This window comes from Lepidochelys kempii, chromosome 9 (assembly GCF_965140265.1).
Source record: "Lepidochelys kempii isolate rLepKem1 chromosome 9, rLepKem1.hap2, whole genome shotgun sequence".
NCBI lineage: Eukaryota > Metazoa > Chordata > Testudines > Cheloniidae > Lepidochelys > Lepidochelys kempii.
Window position 1 is genome coordinate 34,348,895 of NC_133264.1, and position 20,347 is coordinate 34,369,241.

Below are 20,347 nucleotides of genomic sequence, written 5' to 3' on the forward strand. Positions count from 1 at the left end.
ATCAGCCTTGCCGGCTCAAATTTGGGGTACTGTGGACACAATTCGACGGTATTGGCCTCCGGGAGCTATCTCAGAGTGCTCCATTGTGACCGCTCTGGACAGCACTCTCAACTCAGATGCACTGGCCAAGTAGACAGGAAAAGAACCGCGAACTTTTGAATCTCATTTCCTGTTTGGCCAGCGTGGCAAGCTGCAGGTGACCATGCAGAACTCATCAGCAGAGGTGACCATGATGGAGTCCCAGAATCGCAAAAGAGCTCCAGCATGGACCGAACGGGAGGTACGGGATCTGATCGCTGTATGGGGAGAGGAATCCGTGCTATCAGAACTCCGTTTCGAAATGCCAAAACCTTTGTCAAAATCTCCCAGGGCATGAAGGACAGAGGCCATAACAGGGACCCGAAGCAGTGCCGCGTGAAACTGAAGGAGCTGAGGCAAGCCTACCAGAAAACCAGAGAGGCGAACGGCCGCTCCGGGTCAGAGCCCCAGACATGCCGCTTCTATGATGAGCTGCATGCCATTTTAGGGGGTTCAGCCACCACTACCCCAGCCGTGTTGTTTGACTCCTTCAATGGAGATGGAGGCAATACGGAAGCAGGTTTTGGGGACGAAGAAGATGATGATGATGATGAGGTTGTAGACAGCTCACAGCAAGCAAGCGGAGAAACCGGTTTTCCCAACAGCCAGGAACTGTTTCTCACCCTGGACCTGGAACCAGTACCCCCCGAACCCACCCAAGGCTGCCTCCTGGACCCAGCAGGCGGAGAAGGGACCTCCGGTGAGTGTACCTTTTAAAATACTATACATGGTTTAAAAGCAAGCATGTGAAAGGATTACTTTGCCCTGGCATTCGCGGCTCTCCTGGATGTACTCCCAAAGCCTTTGCAAAAGGTTTCTGGGGAGGGCAGCCTTATTGCGTCCTTCATGGTAGGACACTTTACCAGTCCAGGCCAGTAACACGTACTCGGGAATCATTGTACAACAAAGCATTGCAGTGTATGTTTGCTGGCGTTCAAACAACATCCGTTCTTTATGTCTCTGTGTTATCCTCAGGAGAGTGAGATATAATTCATGGTCACCTGGTTGAAATAGAGTGCTTTTCTTCAGGGGACACTCAGAGGAGCCCATTCCTGCTGGGCTGTTTGCCTGTGGCTAAACAGAAATGTTCCCCGCTGTTAGCCACAGGGAGGGGGGAAGGTTGAGGGGGTAGCCACGCGGTGGGGGGAGGCAAAATGCGACCTTGTAACGAAAGCACATGTGCTATGTATGTAATGTTAACAGCAAGGTTTACCCTGAAAGAGTGTAGCCACTGTTTTATAAAATGTGTCTTTTTAAATACCGCTGTCCCTTTTTTTTTCTCCACCAGCTGCATGTGTTTCAATGATCACAGGATCTTCTCCTTCCCAGAGGCTAGTGAAGCTTAGAAAGAAAAAAAAATGCACTCGAGATGAAATGTTCTCCGAGCTCATGCTGTCCTCCCGCACAGACAGAGCACAGACGAATGCGTGGAGGCAAATAATGTCAGAGTGCAGGAAAGCACAAAATGACCGGGAGGAGAGGTGGCGGGCTGAAGAGAGTAAGTGGCGGGCTGAAGAGCGTAAGTGGCGGGCTGAAGACAGGGCTGAAGCTCAAATGTGGCGGCAGCGTGATGAGAGGAGGCAGGATTCAATGCTGAGGCTGCTGGAGGACCAAACCAGTATGCTCCAGTGTATGGTTGAGCTGCAGCAAAGGCAGATGGAGCACAGACTGCCACTACAGCCCCTGTGTAACCAACCACCCTCCTCCCCAAGTTTCATAGCCTCCACACCCAGATGCCCAAGAATGCAGTGGGGGGGCCACTGGCCAACCAGCCACTCCGCCACAGAGGATTGCCCAAAAAAAAGAAGGCTGGCATTCAATAAATTTTAAAGTTGTAAACTTTTAAAGTGCTGTGTGGCATTTTCCTTCCCTCCTCCACCACCCCTCCTGGGCTACCTTGGTAGTCATCCCCCTATTTGTGTGATGAATGAATAAAGAATGCATGAATGTGAAGCAACAATGACTTTATTGCCTCTGCAAGCGGTGATTGAAGGGAGGAGGGGCGGGTGGTTAGCTTGCAGGGAAGTAGAGTGAACCAAGGGACGGGGGGGTTTCATCAAGGAGAAACAAACAGAACTTTCACACCGTAGCCTGGCCAGTCATGAAACTGGTTTTCAAAGCTTCTCTGAGGCGTACCGCGCCCTCCTGTGCTCTTCTAACCACCCTGGTGTCTGGCTGCGCGTAACCAGCAGCCAGGCAATTTGCCTCAACCTCCCACCCCGCCATAAACGTCTCCCCCTTACTCTCACAGATATTGTGGAGCACACGGCAAGCAGTAATAACAGTGGGAATATTGGTTTTGCTGAGGTCTAAGCGAGTCAGTAAACTGCGCCAGCGCGCCTTTAAACATCCAAATGCACATTCTACCACCATTCTGCACTTGCTCAGCCTGTAGTTGAACAGCTCCTGACTACTGTCCAGGCTGCCTGTGTACGGCTTCATGAGCCATGGCATTAAGGGGTAGGCTGGGTCCCCAAGGATACATATAGGCATTTCAACATCCCCAACAGTTATCTTCTGGTCTGGGAATAAAGCCCCTTCCTGCAGCTTTTGAAACAGAGCAGAGTTCCTGAAGATGCGAGCATCATGTACCTTTCCCGGCCATCCCACGTTGATGTTGGTGAAACGTCCCTTGTGATCCACCAGAGCTTGCAGCACTATTGAAAAGTACCCCTTGCGGTTTATGTACTCGGCGGCTTGGTGCTCCGGTGCCAAGATAGGGATATGGGTTCCGTCTATGGCCCCACCACAGTTAGGGAATCCCATTGCAGCAAAGCCATCCACTATGACCTGCACATTTCCCAGAGTCACTACCCTTGATAGCAGCAGATCTTTGATTGCGTGGGCTACTTGCATCACAGCAGCCCCCACAGTAGATTTGCCCACTCCAGATTGATTCCCAACTGACCGGTAGCTGTCTGGCGTTGCAAGCTTCCACAGGGCTATCGCCACTCGCATCTCAACTGTGAGGGCTGCTCTCATCTTGGTATTCATGCGCCTCAGGGCAGGGGAAAGCAAGTCACAAAGTTCCATGAAAGTGCCCTTACGCATGCGAAAGTTTCACAGCCACTGGGAATCGTCCCAGACCCGCAACACTATGCGGTCCCACCAGTCTGTGCTTGTTTCCCGAGCCCAGAATCGGCGTTCCACAGCATGAACCTGCCCCATTAGCACCATGATGCATGCATTGGCAGGGCCCATGCTTTCAGAGAAATCTGTGTCCATGTCCTGATCACTCACGTGACCGCGCTGACGTCGCCTCCTCGCCCGGTATCGCTCTGCCAGGTTCTGGTGCTGCATATACTGCTGGATAATGCGTGTGGTGTTTAATGTGCTCCTAATTGCCAAAGTGAGCTGAGCGGCCTCCATGCTTGCCTTGGTATGGCGTCCGCACAGAAAAAAGGCACGGAACGATTGTCTGCCATTGCTCTGACGGAGGGAGGGGCGACTGACGACACGGTTTACAGGATTGGCTTCAGGGAGCTAAAATCAACAAAGGAGGTGGCTTTACATCAAGGAGTATTTCAGGCAGGACTTCACAGAGGGTTCCAATAAGAAATGGTGCACCTAAGTTATTGTTCTTATTGGAACAAGGAGGTTAGCCTGGCCTTTGATTGATACATGGCTAGATTTACCTCGCTGCACCTTCTCTGTGAGTGACTGCAGTGTGACCTAGAGGAATGAGTCCCCTAGACAGGGGAGGAGGCAAATGAGTACAAAACAAATCTGGTCTGTTTCTTGTTTTGATCCACTCCATCTATCTTTTACATCTTTGGCTGGCAGCAGACGGTGCAGTAGGACTGCTAGCCATCCTCATCTCTTGCCTGCCCGGCAGAAGATGATGCAATAGGACTGCTAGCAATCCGTATCACCTGCCTGCTCACCATAAGACAGTTCAATCGGACTGACTGCGGGACTAAAGAGAATGACCTGATCAAGTCACTCCAAATTTAGTCCCTGCACCAATGTCTGCCCAGGCGCTCCCAGCCGACGTGGCCAGGAGCACCTCGGACATGATGAGGACGGCTACCAGTCATACTGTACCATCTGCTGCCAGAAGGCAATGGGTTGCTGCTACTGTGTAGCAATGCCGTACCGCGTCTGCCAGCACCCAGGAGACATACGGTGACAGTGAGGCTGAGCGGGATCCATGCTTGCCGTGTTATGGCGTCTGCACAGGTAACTCAGGAAAAAAGGCGCGAAACGATTGTCTGCCCTTGCTTTCACGGAGGGAGGGAGGGAATGGGGGCCTGACAATATGTACCCAGAACCACCCGCGACAATGTTTTAGCCCCATCAGAGTGCTCCATTGTGACTGCTCTGGACAGCACTCTCAACTCAGATGCACGATTGTTTGCCGTTGCTCTGACGCAGGGAGGGGCGACTGAGGACACGGCTTACAGGGTTGGCTTCAGGGAGCTAAAATTAACAAAGGAGGTGGCTTTACATCAAGGAGTATTTCAGGCAGGACTTCACGGAGGGTTCCAATAAGAAATGGTGCACCTAAGTTATTGTTCTTATTGGAACAAGGAGGTTAGCCTGGTCTCTGATTGATACATAGCTAGATTTACCTCGCTGCACTTTCTCTGTGAGTGACTGCAGTGTGACCTAGAGGAATGAGTCCCCTAGACGGGGGGGGGGGGGGAGGGAAGCAAATGAATACAAAACAAATCTGGTCTATTTTTTGTTTTGATCCACTCCATCTATCTTTTACATCTTTGGCTGGCAGCAGACGGTGCAGAAGGACTGCATGCCATCCACATCTCATGGCTGCTCGGCAGAAGATGGTACAGTACGACTGCTAGCCATCCTCATCTCTTGCCTGCCCGGCAGAAGATGGTACAGTACGACTGCTAGCAATCCATATCGCCTGCCTGCTCACCATAAGACGGTTCAATAGGACTGACTGCAGAACTAAAGAGAATGACCTGGTCAAGTCACTCCAAATTTAGTCCCGCGCCCATGTCTGCCCAGGCGCTCCCAGCCGACGTGGCCAGGAGCACCTCGGACACAACGAGAACGGCTACCAGTCGTACTGCACCGTCTGCTGCCAGAAGGCAATGGGTTGCTGCTACTGTGTAGCAATGCAGTACCGCGTCTGCCAGCACCCAGGAGACATACCGTGACAGTGAGCTGAGCGGGCTCCATGCTTGCCGTGGTATGGCGTCTGCACAGGTAACTCAGGAAAAAAGGCACGAAACGATTGTCTGCCCTTGCTTTCACGGAGGGAGGGAGGGAAGGGGGGCCTGACGATATGTACCCAGAACCACCCACGACAATGTTTTAGCCCCATCAGACATTGGGATCTCAACCCAGAATTCCAATGGGCAGCGGAGACTGCGGGAACTGTGGGATAGCTATCCACAGTGCAACGCTCCGGAAGTTGACTCTAGCCTCGGTACTGTGGAAGCACTCCGCCGAGTTAATGCACTTAATGCACTTAGAGCATTTTCTGTGGGGACACACACACTCGAATATATAAAACCGATTTCTAAAAAACCGACTTCTATAAATTCGACCTTATTCCGTAGTGTAGACATACCCTTAGAGACAGGGTAGTGGACTAAATGAACCTTAGATCTGATCCATTTTGGCCGTTCCTGTGTTCCTAGTTAGTTACTGGACCATTCGTAATTGCCCATAAATGTAGTTAAACTTTTTTTACCCTCTTATCTATTGTCTTGTCATGCCAATCAATTTTCTTCCCGACCTCCCCCTTGTATTTTCCTAATCTCACACATATTCTGCTGCTTGTGGCCATTATTATTTTATCCAATTTATTTTCTTTGCTTTTCTGTAGAAATCTGTATTTTGGAAAAGCAGACCGACCACTTTTTGATATTAGGGAAGGATATCTGCTTTCTGTGACTCTATCCCAGAAAAAGTGGCCTTAGAGGGCACAAGGAAAGTTTCTCTATGGATTTAAGATTCCTTATACTTCAGGTATAGGTATTTTGAAGGCCAGGATTTCTTGTGAAGTTTGGACACACTTACTTCTTCATTCCCCTTTCCTGGACAGACCAAAGACTCCCAACTATTTGGCCTCTTTTGCCATAGAGGTAGCTCTTACTTTACGCTCTTCTCTCTGCTAAAAACATGAGGAAGTGTTATCTGTTGTTTTCATAAACCAATATCAAATGGAAAGGGTGAAGTTAATATCCCTGTGTTTTGGTAGCCAGGAACCTTTTATGTAAATATATTTTTTCCTGAAGAACTTGACTGGATTGCTAAATATAGTGTCCAGTCTTCAAATGTAAAATCAGCATTTGCACCTTGAAGGAGCAGTCTATAAAGCCTGTACATACCCCCGACCCCAGTGCCTTACATCTAGTGTAATCGTTTACAGCTGTGTGAAGGAGACAGACTGTTACCAAATTCAGAATGGGAGCATTTTACACCTGCTAAGCATGTGCTATGTGTATGCAAGTGACTATCCAGAGTGCAAGAAAAGCAATGGAGAATCAGGCTCAGAAGGTTTTAATTGTATCATCTAATTTAAAATGTAACATCCTTGAGATTGTGACCACATCATAGCCACAGTATACAGCACTGAGCACAAGGAAGACTAATACTCTCTTCAGTAAAATGGAGGTGAATAACAACAACCACTCAGTCTCTCAGTGGGGTTGCCCGGGCTCACATAAAGAACTGAATTTGGCTCTCAGAGTCTAGTTATCAGAGGCAGTTTTGTATTTATTCCTCCCCTCTATCTGCCCCTGAGTCAAACAAGTAAGTGGAGTCTTCTCAGTGGACAGTAGCTACTATAGGCCAATATCAATTAAGAGCATGTGTCCTCCGTGCTGCCCCCATGCAGAGCCCCCCTGAAGTCACTGGGGCTCCATGTGGGTGCAACAGGCTGCCTGCTTGCTAACAAGTGCATGATATTGGCCACAGGTAGGAGTTCTGGTAGCGTGGTGTCATACTGCCCAAGACTACTTCAGTGAGGCTGTTGCAGACACATGGAAAGCATTCCAGGGACCATTCACAACATATGGAGGGGACATTTTACTTAAGCAAAGCATAGTCCCAAAAACCTCCCAGCCTACATGAAGACAACCCTCTAGTTGCCACTTAGTGAATGTTGTCAGTTGAGTATCATTTGGAATTGCTTGTTACCAAGTGATTTTTGTAATTGAATTATTGATGTATTTGCAATACAGATAAGCACAGTTCATCACAGAGACGAGTCTTGCTTTTGACTCTCTCCAAGGTGACTTTTTGTAAACAAATATACAGCATACTCACCATATCCAGTAGTACAGTACCTGCCTACGACCTTCTTTTTGTCTTTAGTGGGGCATCAATATAAAAGGCTACACAATAATGACAGAAGCTATTAGAGCTCAGAGATAGCTCTTGTTTCCCACTGAAAGTGTATTATTAGAGCAGAATTCACAAGGTTCATACCCAATAAGGTTGAAAGTCAAGCACTGTTTTATAATTTTATCCCAGCACAGTGATAAAGCAAGATACTTGCATTTTGATTACTTGAAACATGGTAGTAAATGTATGGTTTTAAAACATGGCACTTCATTGTTTCATAAACAAGAGTGAGGAGAAGTTAGTGCATAGTTTGTGTTATGCAAGAATTGTAAGAAATCAGAATGAAACATAAATCCATTTCACAAAAATGCTTTCTGATATCCCTACAGGGTGAAGATGATTAACCACACAAGGTGGTTTATAGCTAGTGTCACTGTTCTTGCTATTCTTATTCCTGCAATTGTCCAATCCTTGTTAAAGTATTACGGCCAGATCATCCTTTTCCATGGAAAAATCTGCAGATGGGGAAGTATACCAGGTTGATGGAGCAGGAAATTGCATGCATGCTCTAATATAGGCATTTTCTATGTGAGGGATTCTTCCCACACTATGCCCCTGTATTCTGCTGCAGCAGCATATAAAGGATGAGGAAGGACCTCAGCCAGCTGGGGAGAACTCCTGGGTGCAAGCAGTGTGCAAAACTGCTGTAGACAGCTGTACTCAGGCCCCTCACAAGCACCATTGTAGGAGTGTAGCTAGGGATGAAAGGAGAGTTCCCACAGGTCATCTCACCAGGATGATTGACCGCTCCATCTTGTGGAGCAGCATGAGCAGTGCAGGCACCAGCCCCAAATCCAGAGGGTGCAAATGTATCTACCTGGGTTGTGTATTGTGTGCTGCATCTCCAGGACTGATAACAACAGAAATGTGGTGGTAGCCTAGAATAACGATTCAGCCCCATTTTTAAAGGTAATTGAAAAGTCTCCTGCTTTCTCATTATTATTTGCCAGGCTGGCCACATTTAAAGCATTGGCAAACAAATTAATCCATCCTGCTACTCAGAAATCCTAGCCTATTTTAAATAGTAATAACAGCGTTTACCCAGATAGAAGCCACCACCATCCTCCTGTGCTGTGGGAGAAATGGAGCTAGGCAACTTATGGTATAGTCTGTGCATAGATGACGAACATATGAAAAATTGTCATGAGATAATTCTCCAGTGCATGTGATATCTTTATGTTCTTGCTAATGAATTTTATGTTGTTTTGTGTCTATTTCCTCCTATATTTCACCTATAAAATCCAGAGTATCCATGTAAAACAAGTGCTCACAACAGTTATCCCAGTCCTTCCTTTTAAACAGAGTTTTATTATGTTGCCAGGAAGTTCTCATAGGTACTGTATGGATAAAGAGTGCAGTATCTCTAGCATGAGATCAATCTTCCCAAGGAAGTTTTGTGTCTGCTATTACTGAAATATCTGAATGGGAGGTAGGAAAGTGCTATTATCCCCATTTTACAGATTGGGAACTGAGGCACAGAACGACTAATTGACTTGTCCAAGATAACATAGACTTGCTATGGCAGAGTGAGAAATAGGACTCAGTTCTCGTGCATCCCAGGCTACGACCCATGCTGCAGGACCGTTCTTTCTCCCTAGATGGAGCATGTATCATGTGGTTTGTTCTGTTCCCTTTCCATGGAAGAGTGACTGGAGATCCCGCAGATTTTCAGCCACTCCCCCAGTTTATGTTAGGATACTTTCTGCAGCTGGCCAGTAAGCTTACTGCAGTATCAGTCCACCTATTTTCAAATATAGCTATTTTGGCCCACACAAAGTGTGAAGCAAATGAGAACATACTCCTAAACACATACTGGTGCAATTCTTTGGCACAATCAGCATGTGTAATGTGAGTCACAGTTTCAAAACAATTTCAGTCTTACAAATCTGAGGCATTTCAATAAATTATGTCATGCCACATTCAGAAAGAAAATACCCTTTTTTGTTATGCTAAGTGTAATAGCTTGCAAATCTGTTGTAGTAATGAAAATACATAATATAGCAGAGATTTCTTTATCAAAAAGATTATTTGGCTCTGTTGGACATTGTGTTCCACAGATTTGTCAAGGAATAGCAACATAAGGGATTAAATTAATTCTAGAGGCTGCACCACCCACCTTGTAAGATTGTAGACTAGAAAGAGTCAAAGCCAAACATTGGAAGTGGTCTTTAGTGACGGGGCAAAGATAGGAAGAAGAGGCACAGTAACTTGGTCTTTACTTTGCCAAAACTCCTAATGGGGACCATGGGTCTGAGTAAGGATGCAGTGTTGAACTCATAAGGGGAACTCTTAGGGTATGTCTTCGCTACCCGCCAGATTGGTGGGCAGGGATCGATTTATTGCATCTAGTTTAGACGCAATAAATCGATCCCCAAGCACTCTCCTATTGACTCCTGTACTCTAGCACTGCGAGAGGCGCAGGCAGAGTCCACAGGGCAGTGGCAGCAGTCACCTCACTTCGGTGGAGACACCACGTTAGTCTTATTGGAGTCAATGGCAAAACCCTCACTGACTTCAACAAACACAGGAGTGAGTTCAATATTGACTAAAATGATACTTAACTACTTCCAACTTCTCTAGTGAGCACTCAGATATGAAAATGATATGCATGGTACACTGGCAGCCTCCAGCCCTGAGACCGCCAGTAGAATTAAAATGGTATGTTACTTCCCTCTAAAGGCCTTTTTTTCAAATTCATTTTTTGCTATTCATGTCCACCAGTTTAAAGCCCCCGCATCTGTATTCCAGTAAAAATGTGGGTGTTTGATAGTCAAAAAATATCTTCAAATATCTTCAAGGCCTTCACTTCCGAAGTGAACATGATACGACTTTGAGGGAGGTGTAAATTTCTGTAATCTCATTTTGATTAAGTATATATTTTTCCAAAAGGAACAAAAGTCTCAATATTGTCCCAAATGAAACTCACTAGCAAGACTCCCATTTACTTAAAAGGGTGAAAATCCAGGCCATTACTTCAAGCAAATTAGAACTAAGTAAATTCATCTATTTTAACAGGTTCTCTGCAGCAACAGTCTACTAGAGTCAACTGACTACTGGCTACAGAATCAGAGGACACCATGCCGAATTGGCTTTGTGGAAGACAAATCAGAAAACAAATGTGCTTCAGTAAGTACACAGAAGCGTTACACCCATGTGGGGAAAAGTGAGGGAAGGGAGTTGTCTCAATGAAGGCACAAATTAATCAGCCATTAAAAAAATATCACTGCGTGGTAGCAGAAAAAATATGTAATCAGTTACTTAATCTAAAACTGGAAATCCTAAACTTCAATCTGGATTAAGACAGTTAAATAAACAGGCAAAGCAAGAATACAGGCATAGATTTGTATACAATAGACACTGAAAAGATCACTTTGGAAGTTTGCCTACAGACTTAGGACAATCATATTGGTCATCATATGGACCATCATAGTCCACAGCAGAAAGATAAAGCTAAAAAATAAGCATACAGAGAATTCTTCCATGTTTTAAATGAAATTTCCATCTCAATATTGCATTCTCAACCATTCCATGCTAAGGGTCTGATCCTGCAAGGTACTGAGTTCCCTCAACTCCCATTTCAGTCAAGGGGAGCTAGGCTTTCAACATCTCTCAGAACTGGCCACTAAGAAATATACCATTTTACGGTAAGTCCACACTGCAAAAAAAGCCCTGCAGCAGCAAGTCACATAGAGTGGGGAAGCTGACTTGGGATGCCCTAGAGGGCTAAAAATAGCAGTGTAGACTTTCCCGCTCGGGCTGGAGCCTGGGCTCTGAGAGCCTCCCCTTCACTGCACATGCCCAAGGCAGTTGACCCAGGCTCTGAGACTGTCTCCTGCATTTTTTGTTTTGTTTTGGCTGTGTAGCTGTCCCCTTTGAGTAATAGAAACTCATTGTAAGTCTGCTGTTCTGAGGCACACACCCCATCAAATTCTTGTGTAAACGTGCAACTGACCAAAGTTGCTACTGCAGCCTTGATGCTGCAAAACTCTGCAATGCCCCAACCCCTCCTTTCTTGGGAGGAGGCTATTAGGATCCTTCAGCCCTGCCCTGTTCTTCTTATGGCATACTCTTGCCCACCCTGCATGACAGGTCCCCTATAGAATAGAGGCATGACCCTTGCCCCTTCCCTCCCATCTCTGCACAGAAGAAGCTTTTGCAGCCTGCATAGTAGAATCTTGGTGCCTAGCTGATATTCATTGTGCAAGAAAAACGGAGAAGGGGGGGGGAAGCAATTCCATTGAGTTGTGGCTTGATTGTTCAAAAAAAAAAAAAAGCTACCCTTTAAATAATCCTCACTATTATTAGACATGGAAACAACTTTATACTCATGAGGGATAAATTGTGTATACCTAATTTTAGAAGCTCTTTCAAATACAATAGTTAATGCTAGAAAACAAAAGCAAAAGCTTACTTCTGTGATGGCCCAGAATCTTAGGTCAGCTTAAATTTTAGAAGGTGGCATTAAATCTTGCTACTGAAATGTTTTAGTTATGATGCTGATATAAGCAGAATTGAAGTTTTGTTTATATACCTGATTGACATACTCCTAAAAAAGCATAGGCCAGAGTTTCAAATGTTGTTGCCTAAAGTTAGGCAATTAATTTAGGTGCCCAAGTATGGGTACCTAACTTTAGGCAACCATTTTCCAAAGTTTTTGTCTTAGTATTCAAACTTTGAAGTGGGACAGAGAATTTAAATTACCGGTAATAGTGTTTGTTTAAGGTGCCCTCCCCACTGAGTTACCTCAGCAAGATTGTGTTTGGTCCTACAGAGGTTCACCAGTGTGATAAGGGAACACAACAAAACTGCACTTGGATGCAAGGAATGAGCATGATCCCAGCACACATGCCAAAGGAGTGCAAAGAATCTCGTCTTGTGCCACTGGCATGACAGACATTCCAAAAATAGTGGAGGACTTGGGGAGTGGGACAGAGACATGAGGATGCCCTCCTCCATGTCCTCCATTAACCAGTGGAGTAGATCCTACTTAGGAGAGAGTACGTACTACCCTCTTGCAAAGAGGGGAGGAGAAGCTGCTCTTCCCAGTGCTCTGAGCGGTACTGTGTCTGCTTTAAGCACACTGCCTTTGCCCTAGTGGGAGCTTCCAATGTCCCACTGAATGCAGCTTGTGTCTGTAAAACCACTATGGTCTTTTGTATTTAATACACTCTTGTTATTGTTTGCTTTTACCAAAGGCAGACGGTAATATTTTTACCTATTGAGTATTCAACTTTCCTTTGAATGAATGAGTTTTCATTTTAGGTGTCTGTGGTCTATGGTGTCTGGTTGTTAATACCCACAGCTCATCTCAAAATTGTCTTCCATGAATATTGGTTGCTGTCATCACATCCCATTATGGATTAGCACAGTTAGTACAAATAAAAATAGATGTGTGGCTGCCCTACATATGCTGGCAAGTACATTAACATTAATCTTTTTAACTAAACTGTGACAGGCTTCCTGCTCACAGAGAGACAACGAGAATGATTAAACAGAATTGGTCTTTCTGATGTATGTGGGACCCCATTATTTTTTAAAGTGGGTTAAAAAAAAACTTTCACACAAAGGTTTTTCTTCCTTACTCTAAATGAGAGATTTTGAACTCTTGTGTGGACCAGTGTTTAGGAGGTCTGCTGATTCCTAGCATACCCTGTACCAGGTACCCTCATTTAAGCTTGTTTCCATCAAGCCATCATTTGCTTTGAAAATTTGTGTAGGAGGCTTGTGCAATTGCAAAATAAATGGAACCTGCAACAACCTGCAGGCTGCCTGTCTAAATCCAGGCTTGCCTTACTTGAACCTTGTATGAGTGGTCGAACCATTTGAGAGCAAGCAAGGTGTGTAGATAGTCATTGGAGGATCTGTTCACTATGATCATCTACAATAGTTGGTGTGTACAGGAATCACAGCTAGAAGTATATCACTGCTGTCCATTCTCTGGTTATATGGTGACTTTTCATTCAGCTGACAGGTAGACAACCAATGGACATAAATTACCTCACATAACTTCATGCTAAAGTCTATTGTTGTGGTCCTGTAGAATAGGATGTAGTGGCAGTTCATATAAAACAGGGGACGGTGAACTATGGATTGACAGCCGCATGGTGCAGTGGGGCTAAGGCAGGGTCCCTGCATGCCCTGACCCTGCGCTGCTCCAGGAAGCAGCCGGCACCAGTCCATGTGGCTCCTGGGGGAGAGGAGGGAGAGGGCTCTGTGCGCTGTCCTTGCCTGCAGGCACTGCCCCTTGCAGCTCCCATTGGCCGGGAAATTTGCCCACCCCTGATATAAAATCTTTCATCTTTAAAGAAAATTTGAACAATAGCACTGACACTAAATTAAACCTAGCTTGATCAATAGTGATTTGTTTTGTAGTGGTTTCCAAATGGATTAGAAATAAAGTAATATGTAGCTTTGCCATAATGTTGAATTTTAGCAGTGTAAATTAGAAAGTGTAGCTAATTACAGAAAGCCTTTATTTTTTGGCAAGGAATGAAGAACTAGTCAAAAGCCATCATACAATAAAATATATGGATTCATTGGGTGCATCTTGTGAATGAGCAGCTCAAATTACTATAAAAATATACTGAACTTTAATGAGAATGTCTATAATGTTGCTGACTTGAAAAGATTAATGAGCTCTGTTTAACCACACATCTCTTTCCCTCTGTGGGGTGGTGATAGCCATCTGATAAAGGGCATTTGTCAAAAAACCTTTGACCACTCTACCATCTTCCTCTGCAGGACTACATCTAATATTACCAACATTGGAACAGTTTCCAAACAAACCCTGGTTAGAAACAGAAACCTGAAGAGTTTCCTTCTCTCCCTCCACCACTTAAATTACACTGACTGCAGAGCTAGGGTGGATAATTTTCAGTGTTGAACCTGCGATTGGTTTGTTATATCATAGAATCTCAGGGTTGGAAGGGACCTCAGGAGGTCATCTAGTCCAACCCCCTGCTCAAAGCAGGACCAATCCCCAATTTTTGCCCCAGATCCCTAAATGGCCCCCCTCAAGGATTGAACTCACAACTCTGGGTTTAGCCAGTCAATGCTCACTGAGCTATCCCTCCCCCCCATATCTTTAAGAAGGAAGCAAGCTGCCTCTAGCCCTGGAAGCTCCTGAAACATAGGACCTTAATATCATAACATTATGCAGAGGAAAGACATTTTAGGAAACTTTTTGGAGGTTTCTAAACCATTACTCGGAATTTTTCTCTTACCTTCAAGGCCTGTACAGTTAGATTCTTGAATCTAAGGGCTTTACTACCAAAGGGAGACAAAAGAATCTCAACAGGATTTTTAAGAACTCTCCACATTATTTCTAAATATATTTTTTTAAAAAGAGGGAGGTGGAGGTGTAAAACAAGATATGTGATGCTATTGTGCAAAGGATTAATCAGCGCTCATTTATCATAAGCTGCATAAATCACACATGATTTTCCCACTTGAAGTAATGAGGCTTTCTACAGGTACCATTTATTTATTCATTAAATTGTCTTGCCTGAGAAATATTCCCCTTCTTTTTCCAAGCATAGGCCAATGTGTTTTTCCAATGGGGGGTGAGAGGATTCCAGTATAGGTAAAATTAAGCCCTGGACCAGGGACTGCTTTTCTAGACATAAAACACTGTATATTTAAGGTCAGGTATTTTCTGGCCCTGCAGGACTAGAAACAGAAGCTGTATACCATTGAGAAAGGGGGTTGGAAGCATTTCCCAGCTTCCCTATACCACCCCCTCCCCCCGCACTCATTTCTAACTTTAAAGTCATGGCACAATGTATAGAAAAGCTCTTTTTAAGGTCATTTAAAGAGTATTTATGGCTCCTTCAGAGACCTATACGGTCAGACAGGACATTCAGATACCTGGCTTTATAGGTAGTGGGTTGTGGGAACAGTTTCAGTACAACGTTTAAAAATGTAACCAATCCTGAAGCAGTTTTTCTGCAACATATACTGAACTCACAGACTACGTGATGGTGTAGGCAGTTTAAATGGTTTAGCAGTACTCTTTTTGGGAGTACATTTTCAATTCATCCAAGTTTTTGCCATTAGGGATGAAGTAATACACCCCTCCGATAGTGATGCTGAAAAAATGTTTATATATACTACATCATCATGTGTGTATATAAGTTCAGGTGTGTACATAGACACATGTGAATGGTAAAAGATATTATGGATGCTTTTGAGCAGCAACATTCAGAAAAATCCATAAATGTAATCTATATGGTTCATAGCTAAAGAAGCCATTTTGTTGTGATATTTTTAAATGAAAGTTAACAGTTTGATCATGGTAAAATGGGAAAAATCCACTTTATGCATTTGTAGAATTCGTAGCAGCTCTGTTTAGGCAGCCCTGAACGTTATGCACTTGTACAGCTTTACTCCTACAATTGGGCATCTAGACTGGGAATTAGGAGAGTGTGTTTATTTTACCTTTCAGTCCCATGGTTATTTGAGCATCTTACAGAACAGCATTATATCTTTCACAAATTGAAATCCAGCCTTCGTTTTCCAGACCTAAGCCATAATTAGCAGGGGTATTTTTAGTCCTAAGCCCTATCTTACTGTTCAGTTTGACAATTCCTTAATTATATCTTGACAAGGAATAGGAACCAACAGCTGAGGGCTCAGTTGTGGCATAAAACCACAGTCCTGTCTTGGAGGACATTGTCACACTGCCTCAGTAGGGAAGCAAAGGGCCTCCTAGACGGCCAGGGATCATGCCACTCTTAAAGGGGTGCAAGGTGAGGCTTCACCCCTCCATGATGGGCGTGGGAAGATAGGACCACCAAACCCATTCCAGCTCATCTCCTCCTCCCTGATTCCTCTGATCTTTTTAAGGTAATTTTAAGTGTATTTATGGCTCCCTCTGAGACCTATACAATCAGACAGGTCACTCAGATACCTGGCTTTATAGGTAGCGGGTTGTGGGAACAGTTTCAGTACAATGTTTAAAAATGTAACCATTCCTGAAACAATTTTTCTGCAACATATACTGAATACACAGACTACATGATGGTGTAGGCAGTGTAGTTTAAATGGTTTAGCAGTACTCTTTTGGGAGTGAATTTTCAATTCATCCAAGTTTTTGCCATTAGGAACAGAAGAAATATACCCCTCTGATAGTGATGCTGAAAAAATGTTTATGTATACTAAATCATCATGTTTGTATATAATTTAAGGTGTGTAAAGAAACACCAGAGATTCCAGTGAATCAGTAGCTCTATGTGGATTAAGTGATTCACTGAAATCTCTGGTGTTTCTTTATGCATGGTCCAGTTATACTTTATGCTGAAAGTATATGGAAAATCATCTGCAGCACAAAGGGAAGTGTTAATACCATTATACAAAGCGCTGGTAAAGACCTCATCTGGAATACTGTGTGCAATTCTGGTCTCCCATGTTTAAGAAAGATTAATTCAAACTTGAACAGATGCAGAGAAGGGCTACTAGGAGAATTCAAGGAATGGGAAACCTGCTTTATGAACAAAGACTCAAAGAGCTTGGCTTGTTTAGCCTAACCAAAAGAAGGCTAAGGGGAGAGATGATTGCTCTCTATAAATACTAGAAAGATAAACACCAGGGAGGAAAAGGAGTTATTTAAGTTAAGCAGCAATGTGGACACAAGAACAAATGCATATAAACTGGCCATCAACAAGTTTAGGTTTGAAATTAGATGAAGGTTTCTAACCATTAGAGGAGTGACATTCTGGAACAGCCTTCCAAGGGAAGCAGTGGGGGCAAAAAACCTAACTGGCTTCAAGGCTGAGCTTGATAAATTTATGGAGGGGATGGTATGATGAGACCTCCTACAATGGCATGTAGCCTGTCTGTGACTGCTAGCAGCAAATATCTCCAATTGCTGATGGGACACTAGATGGGGAGGGCTCTGAGTTACTACAGAGAATTCTTTCCCAGGTGTCTGGCTGGTGGGCCTTGCCCTTGCACACATGCTCAGAGTCTAACTGATCACCATATTTGGGGTCAGGAATGAATTTTCCCCCTGGTCAGATTGACAGAGATCCTGGGGGGTCTTCCTCTTCCTCTGCAGCATGGGGCACGGGTCGCTTACAGGTATACAATAGGTAAATGGCAGATTCTCTGTAACTTGAAGTCTTCAAATCATGATTTGAGGACTTCAGTAACTCAGCCAGAGGTTACGGGTCTAATACAAGAGTGAGTAGGTGAGGTTCTGTGGCCTGCAATGTGCAGGAGGTCAGACTAGATGATCATGATAGTCCCTTCTGACCTTAAAGTCTGTGGGTCAAGATCTTCCTTTATGTACTGATCTTGCATGCATTTGCTTTCAGAAGGAACTACCATCGTATTTAACTGCTGTCTTTATATTGGCTTTGTACACTTGCTAAACATTTGTTTGTCAGCGCTTTCTAACCAGTGCTACACTCATTTTTATACAGAGCCCAGAATTCTTTTGGTAATCTTTTTTGTGGGGAAAGAAGAGACTGACACTAAACTTTGGATTTTAACATCTGGTTTGGTTACCCTCTGGTCTTCAACCTGGAGCTGCCATCTTCTCTTATCCCCTGTGATCCACCCACCTAACTTACCACACAGTAAAAATAATAGCAGTTCTTGCATACCTATCAGTGGAAGAATTGAGCCTATCTCTGGCAATGCTATAAATACTGCTCCAAAGAGCTTGGAGGTTTATGTGTAGCAGTACAGCCAATGTCCCCCTCAGGATCTTAAGATGTCACTTTCATAAAGCACCAAGATCTAGTTCCTTAAGAAATGGGAAACCTGATGTTACTTCCAAAACAAACCTCTTGCCCAGGTCTATGATAATTTCCTGCTGTCATAACCACAGGGCTCACTATAACATAAATTACAGCGTGAGGTGAACAGAAATGTGTTAAACTAATTATTAACATATTTTATATACAGGACAGCAAAAGGGAGCAGATGGCACACATGGCATAAATATTTATTGGCATATTTTCTTTAAGTATAAATCATAAGTGACAATTAATTACATCAAAACCAAAAGGAATAACCCTTAATGAGAAGAAAACAGTCACAGCTGTCGCTGAAGCTGTGAAATATGGAGACAGGACTCTGGTTGATTCACAGATGCAGCCATGCCATTAAAATAAGGGCAGTCTTTAACATATCAACCCATGGTTGGTATAAACCCACCAAGATATCTGAGTTATGGACCTTCTCAAATATAATTAGGACCAAATTTCAGATGTATTTTTTCATCAGCTCTTGCCAAAGTGCACTAAGGCCTCTTAGTACCATAAACACATGTTTTGAAGGGATTTAAGTTTGAGGGGAAGAGAACAGCTATTGAAGGCCATATCCTGGGCCCAGTTCACATGAACGGGAGGGAATCAGAAGACTCAGGAGGTCATGGAAGTGATCTGTACTGTGGGCTGACTGCTCCTGGGGACAGTCAGCTACAGTCAAGGGGAGCAGCGGAAACCTTCATCTGCTCCATTGGCAGCACTGTGGAGCTACATGGGATGGGGTGGGGTGGGGTGGGGTGGGGGGATCTCACGTAAATGAGCTTCCTGAACACTGTATGCAGACAGGAAGAACACTCCCCTTCAGGGAGAGAGGTTATTCCACATTCCTGTTGATAGATTGCAGAGAGCAAATATTTATACCGACAACCCTCTTGCCTCTGATTGCCTGAGAGTTTACAGTTATCAGGTAGGTGGGTTGTCATGGGCTATGTGGCCCATTCAGTCAACACATAACACATTAAGAACACAAAAGTGGTAACTATATAACATACTGGCCACCTACGCCCAGCTGCTTTGTAGCTGGTGCAGAGGATGGCCATCAGCAGCTGCTCCTAACTGATGAGATACTCCTTGAATTCAAGTGGTAGAGGTTTGTGCTTTCAGGTTCAGTCCCTACTGACAACCTGCACGGAGTTGTTAGAAGAGGTGGTTCATTTTGAAGATCTGAACTATTGAGGATCTAAGCTAGTGAGGTGTGCAAAAGCTGTACATGTTATAGGACATTGGGGGAGGGCAGAGAATTTTTAAAAAGCCACTGAACTGAAAACCTTACTCAGACATTTTGCATTAATTTGAAAGGGGTTGTTAACAATAGAGAATCATGTCTCAGTGAATTACTGAACTATATGGGTAAATGGTTTGTACCGTACAGCACTCCGATGAAGCTCCATATAAGTGTCTGAAGAAGGGAGCTATTCTCTTCTTAGTGGGGATGTTTATTTTTCTATAGTTGCTATGTTTTAAGTGAAGTTAAAGTGAAAAGATAAATACAAAATGAAGAAAAGAGAATGCTCTTTACTGTTCTTTTGCTCCCTGTATCTATTGTCCTTACAACAGCCCTCTGCCACAAGAACGTAAGCACAGCACAGGATGCCAGGAAACCATTAGTTCTAATCCCACTGCTTAACCTCTGTTTCCCCATTTGTACAAAGGAGATAATACCTATCCCACAGGCAACTGTGAGGATTAGTTAGCTCATGTTTGTGTTTCACCCTGAAGATACACAGCACTAAGTATTGTTTTTACATCAGCAAAAAAACAAACAAAAACCCCTTTTCCACTCCTGCCCCAAACCAGAAGGATATTATTCAAGTAGTAATTGCCCATCTCAAGATGAATCTGACTGTATATCAGATGAGTGAGGCAGAGAAATAAGATAGGTCCATTGACATTAATGAGTTATACATGCACACTGAACAGAATGAGAACCTGACAGGGCTAACAGATTATTTACATGGCCCCAAGCTAACAAAGATTGAGGTAGAGGAGAGGGAAAGCAAGTGTCTAATTGCCTTCCACTCTCACGCCCAGAAGAGGGCAATTGTCACTTTCTCCAGTCCTGTGGATAACTGAGGAGAAAGGGAAGGATCATGCTAGCTTTGAAGTTGCTGTGTCCCCACAGGGCTCTCCATCTTTGCTGATTTGCGTGGACTTTAAGTCCAATGCTGAATTCT

The 20,347-nt window shown here is 44.2% G+C and overlaps 1 protein-coding gene across 11 annotated transcripts in view; it reads left to right on the forward strand.

Moving 5' to 3' along the window:
• SPHKAP (SPHK1 interactor, AKAP domain containing) overlaps positions 1 to 20,347 on the forward strand; it is a 106,629-nt gene that overhangs the window by 36,126 nt on the left and 50,156 nt on the right. For 10 of the 11 annotated variants that reach the window (XM_073359839.1, XM_073359841.1, XM_073359848.1 and 7 more), the window contains one exon: positions 10,417 to 10,527. The exons of the other annotated variant lie outside the window; for it this stretch is intronic. In XM_073359839.1, coding sequence (XP_073215940.1) covers positions 10,417 to 10,527 — 111 coding nt within the window. The remainder of the gene's footprint in view (positions 1 to 10,416; positions 10,528 to 20,347) is intronic. 11 annotated transcript variants of the gene reach the window in all.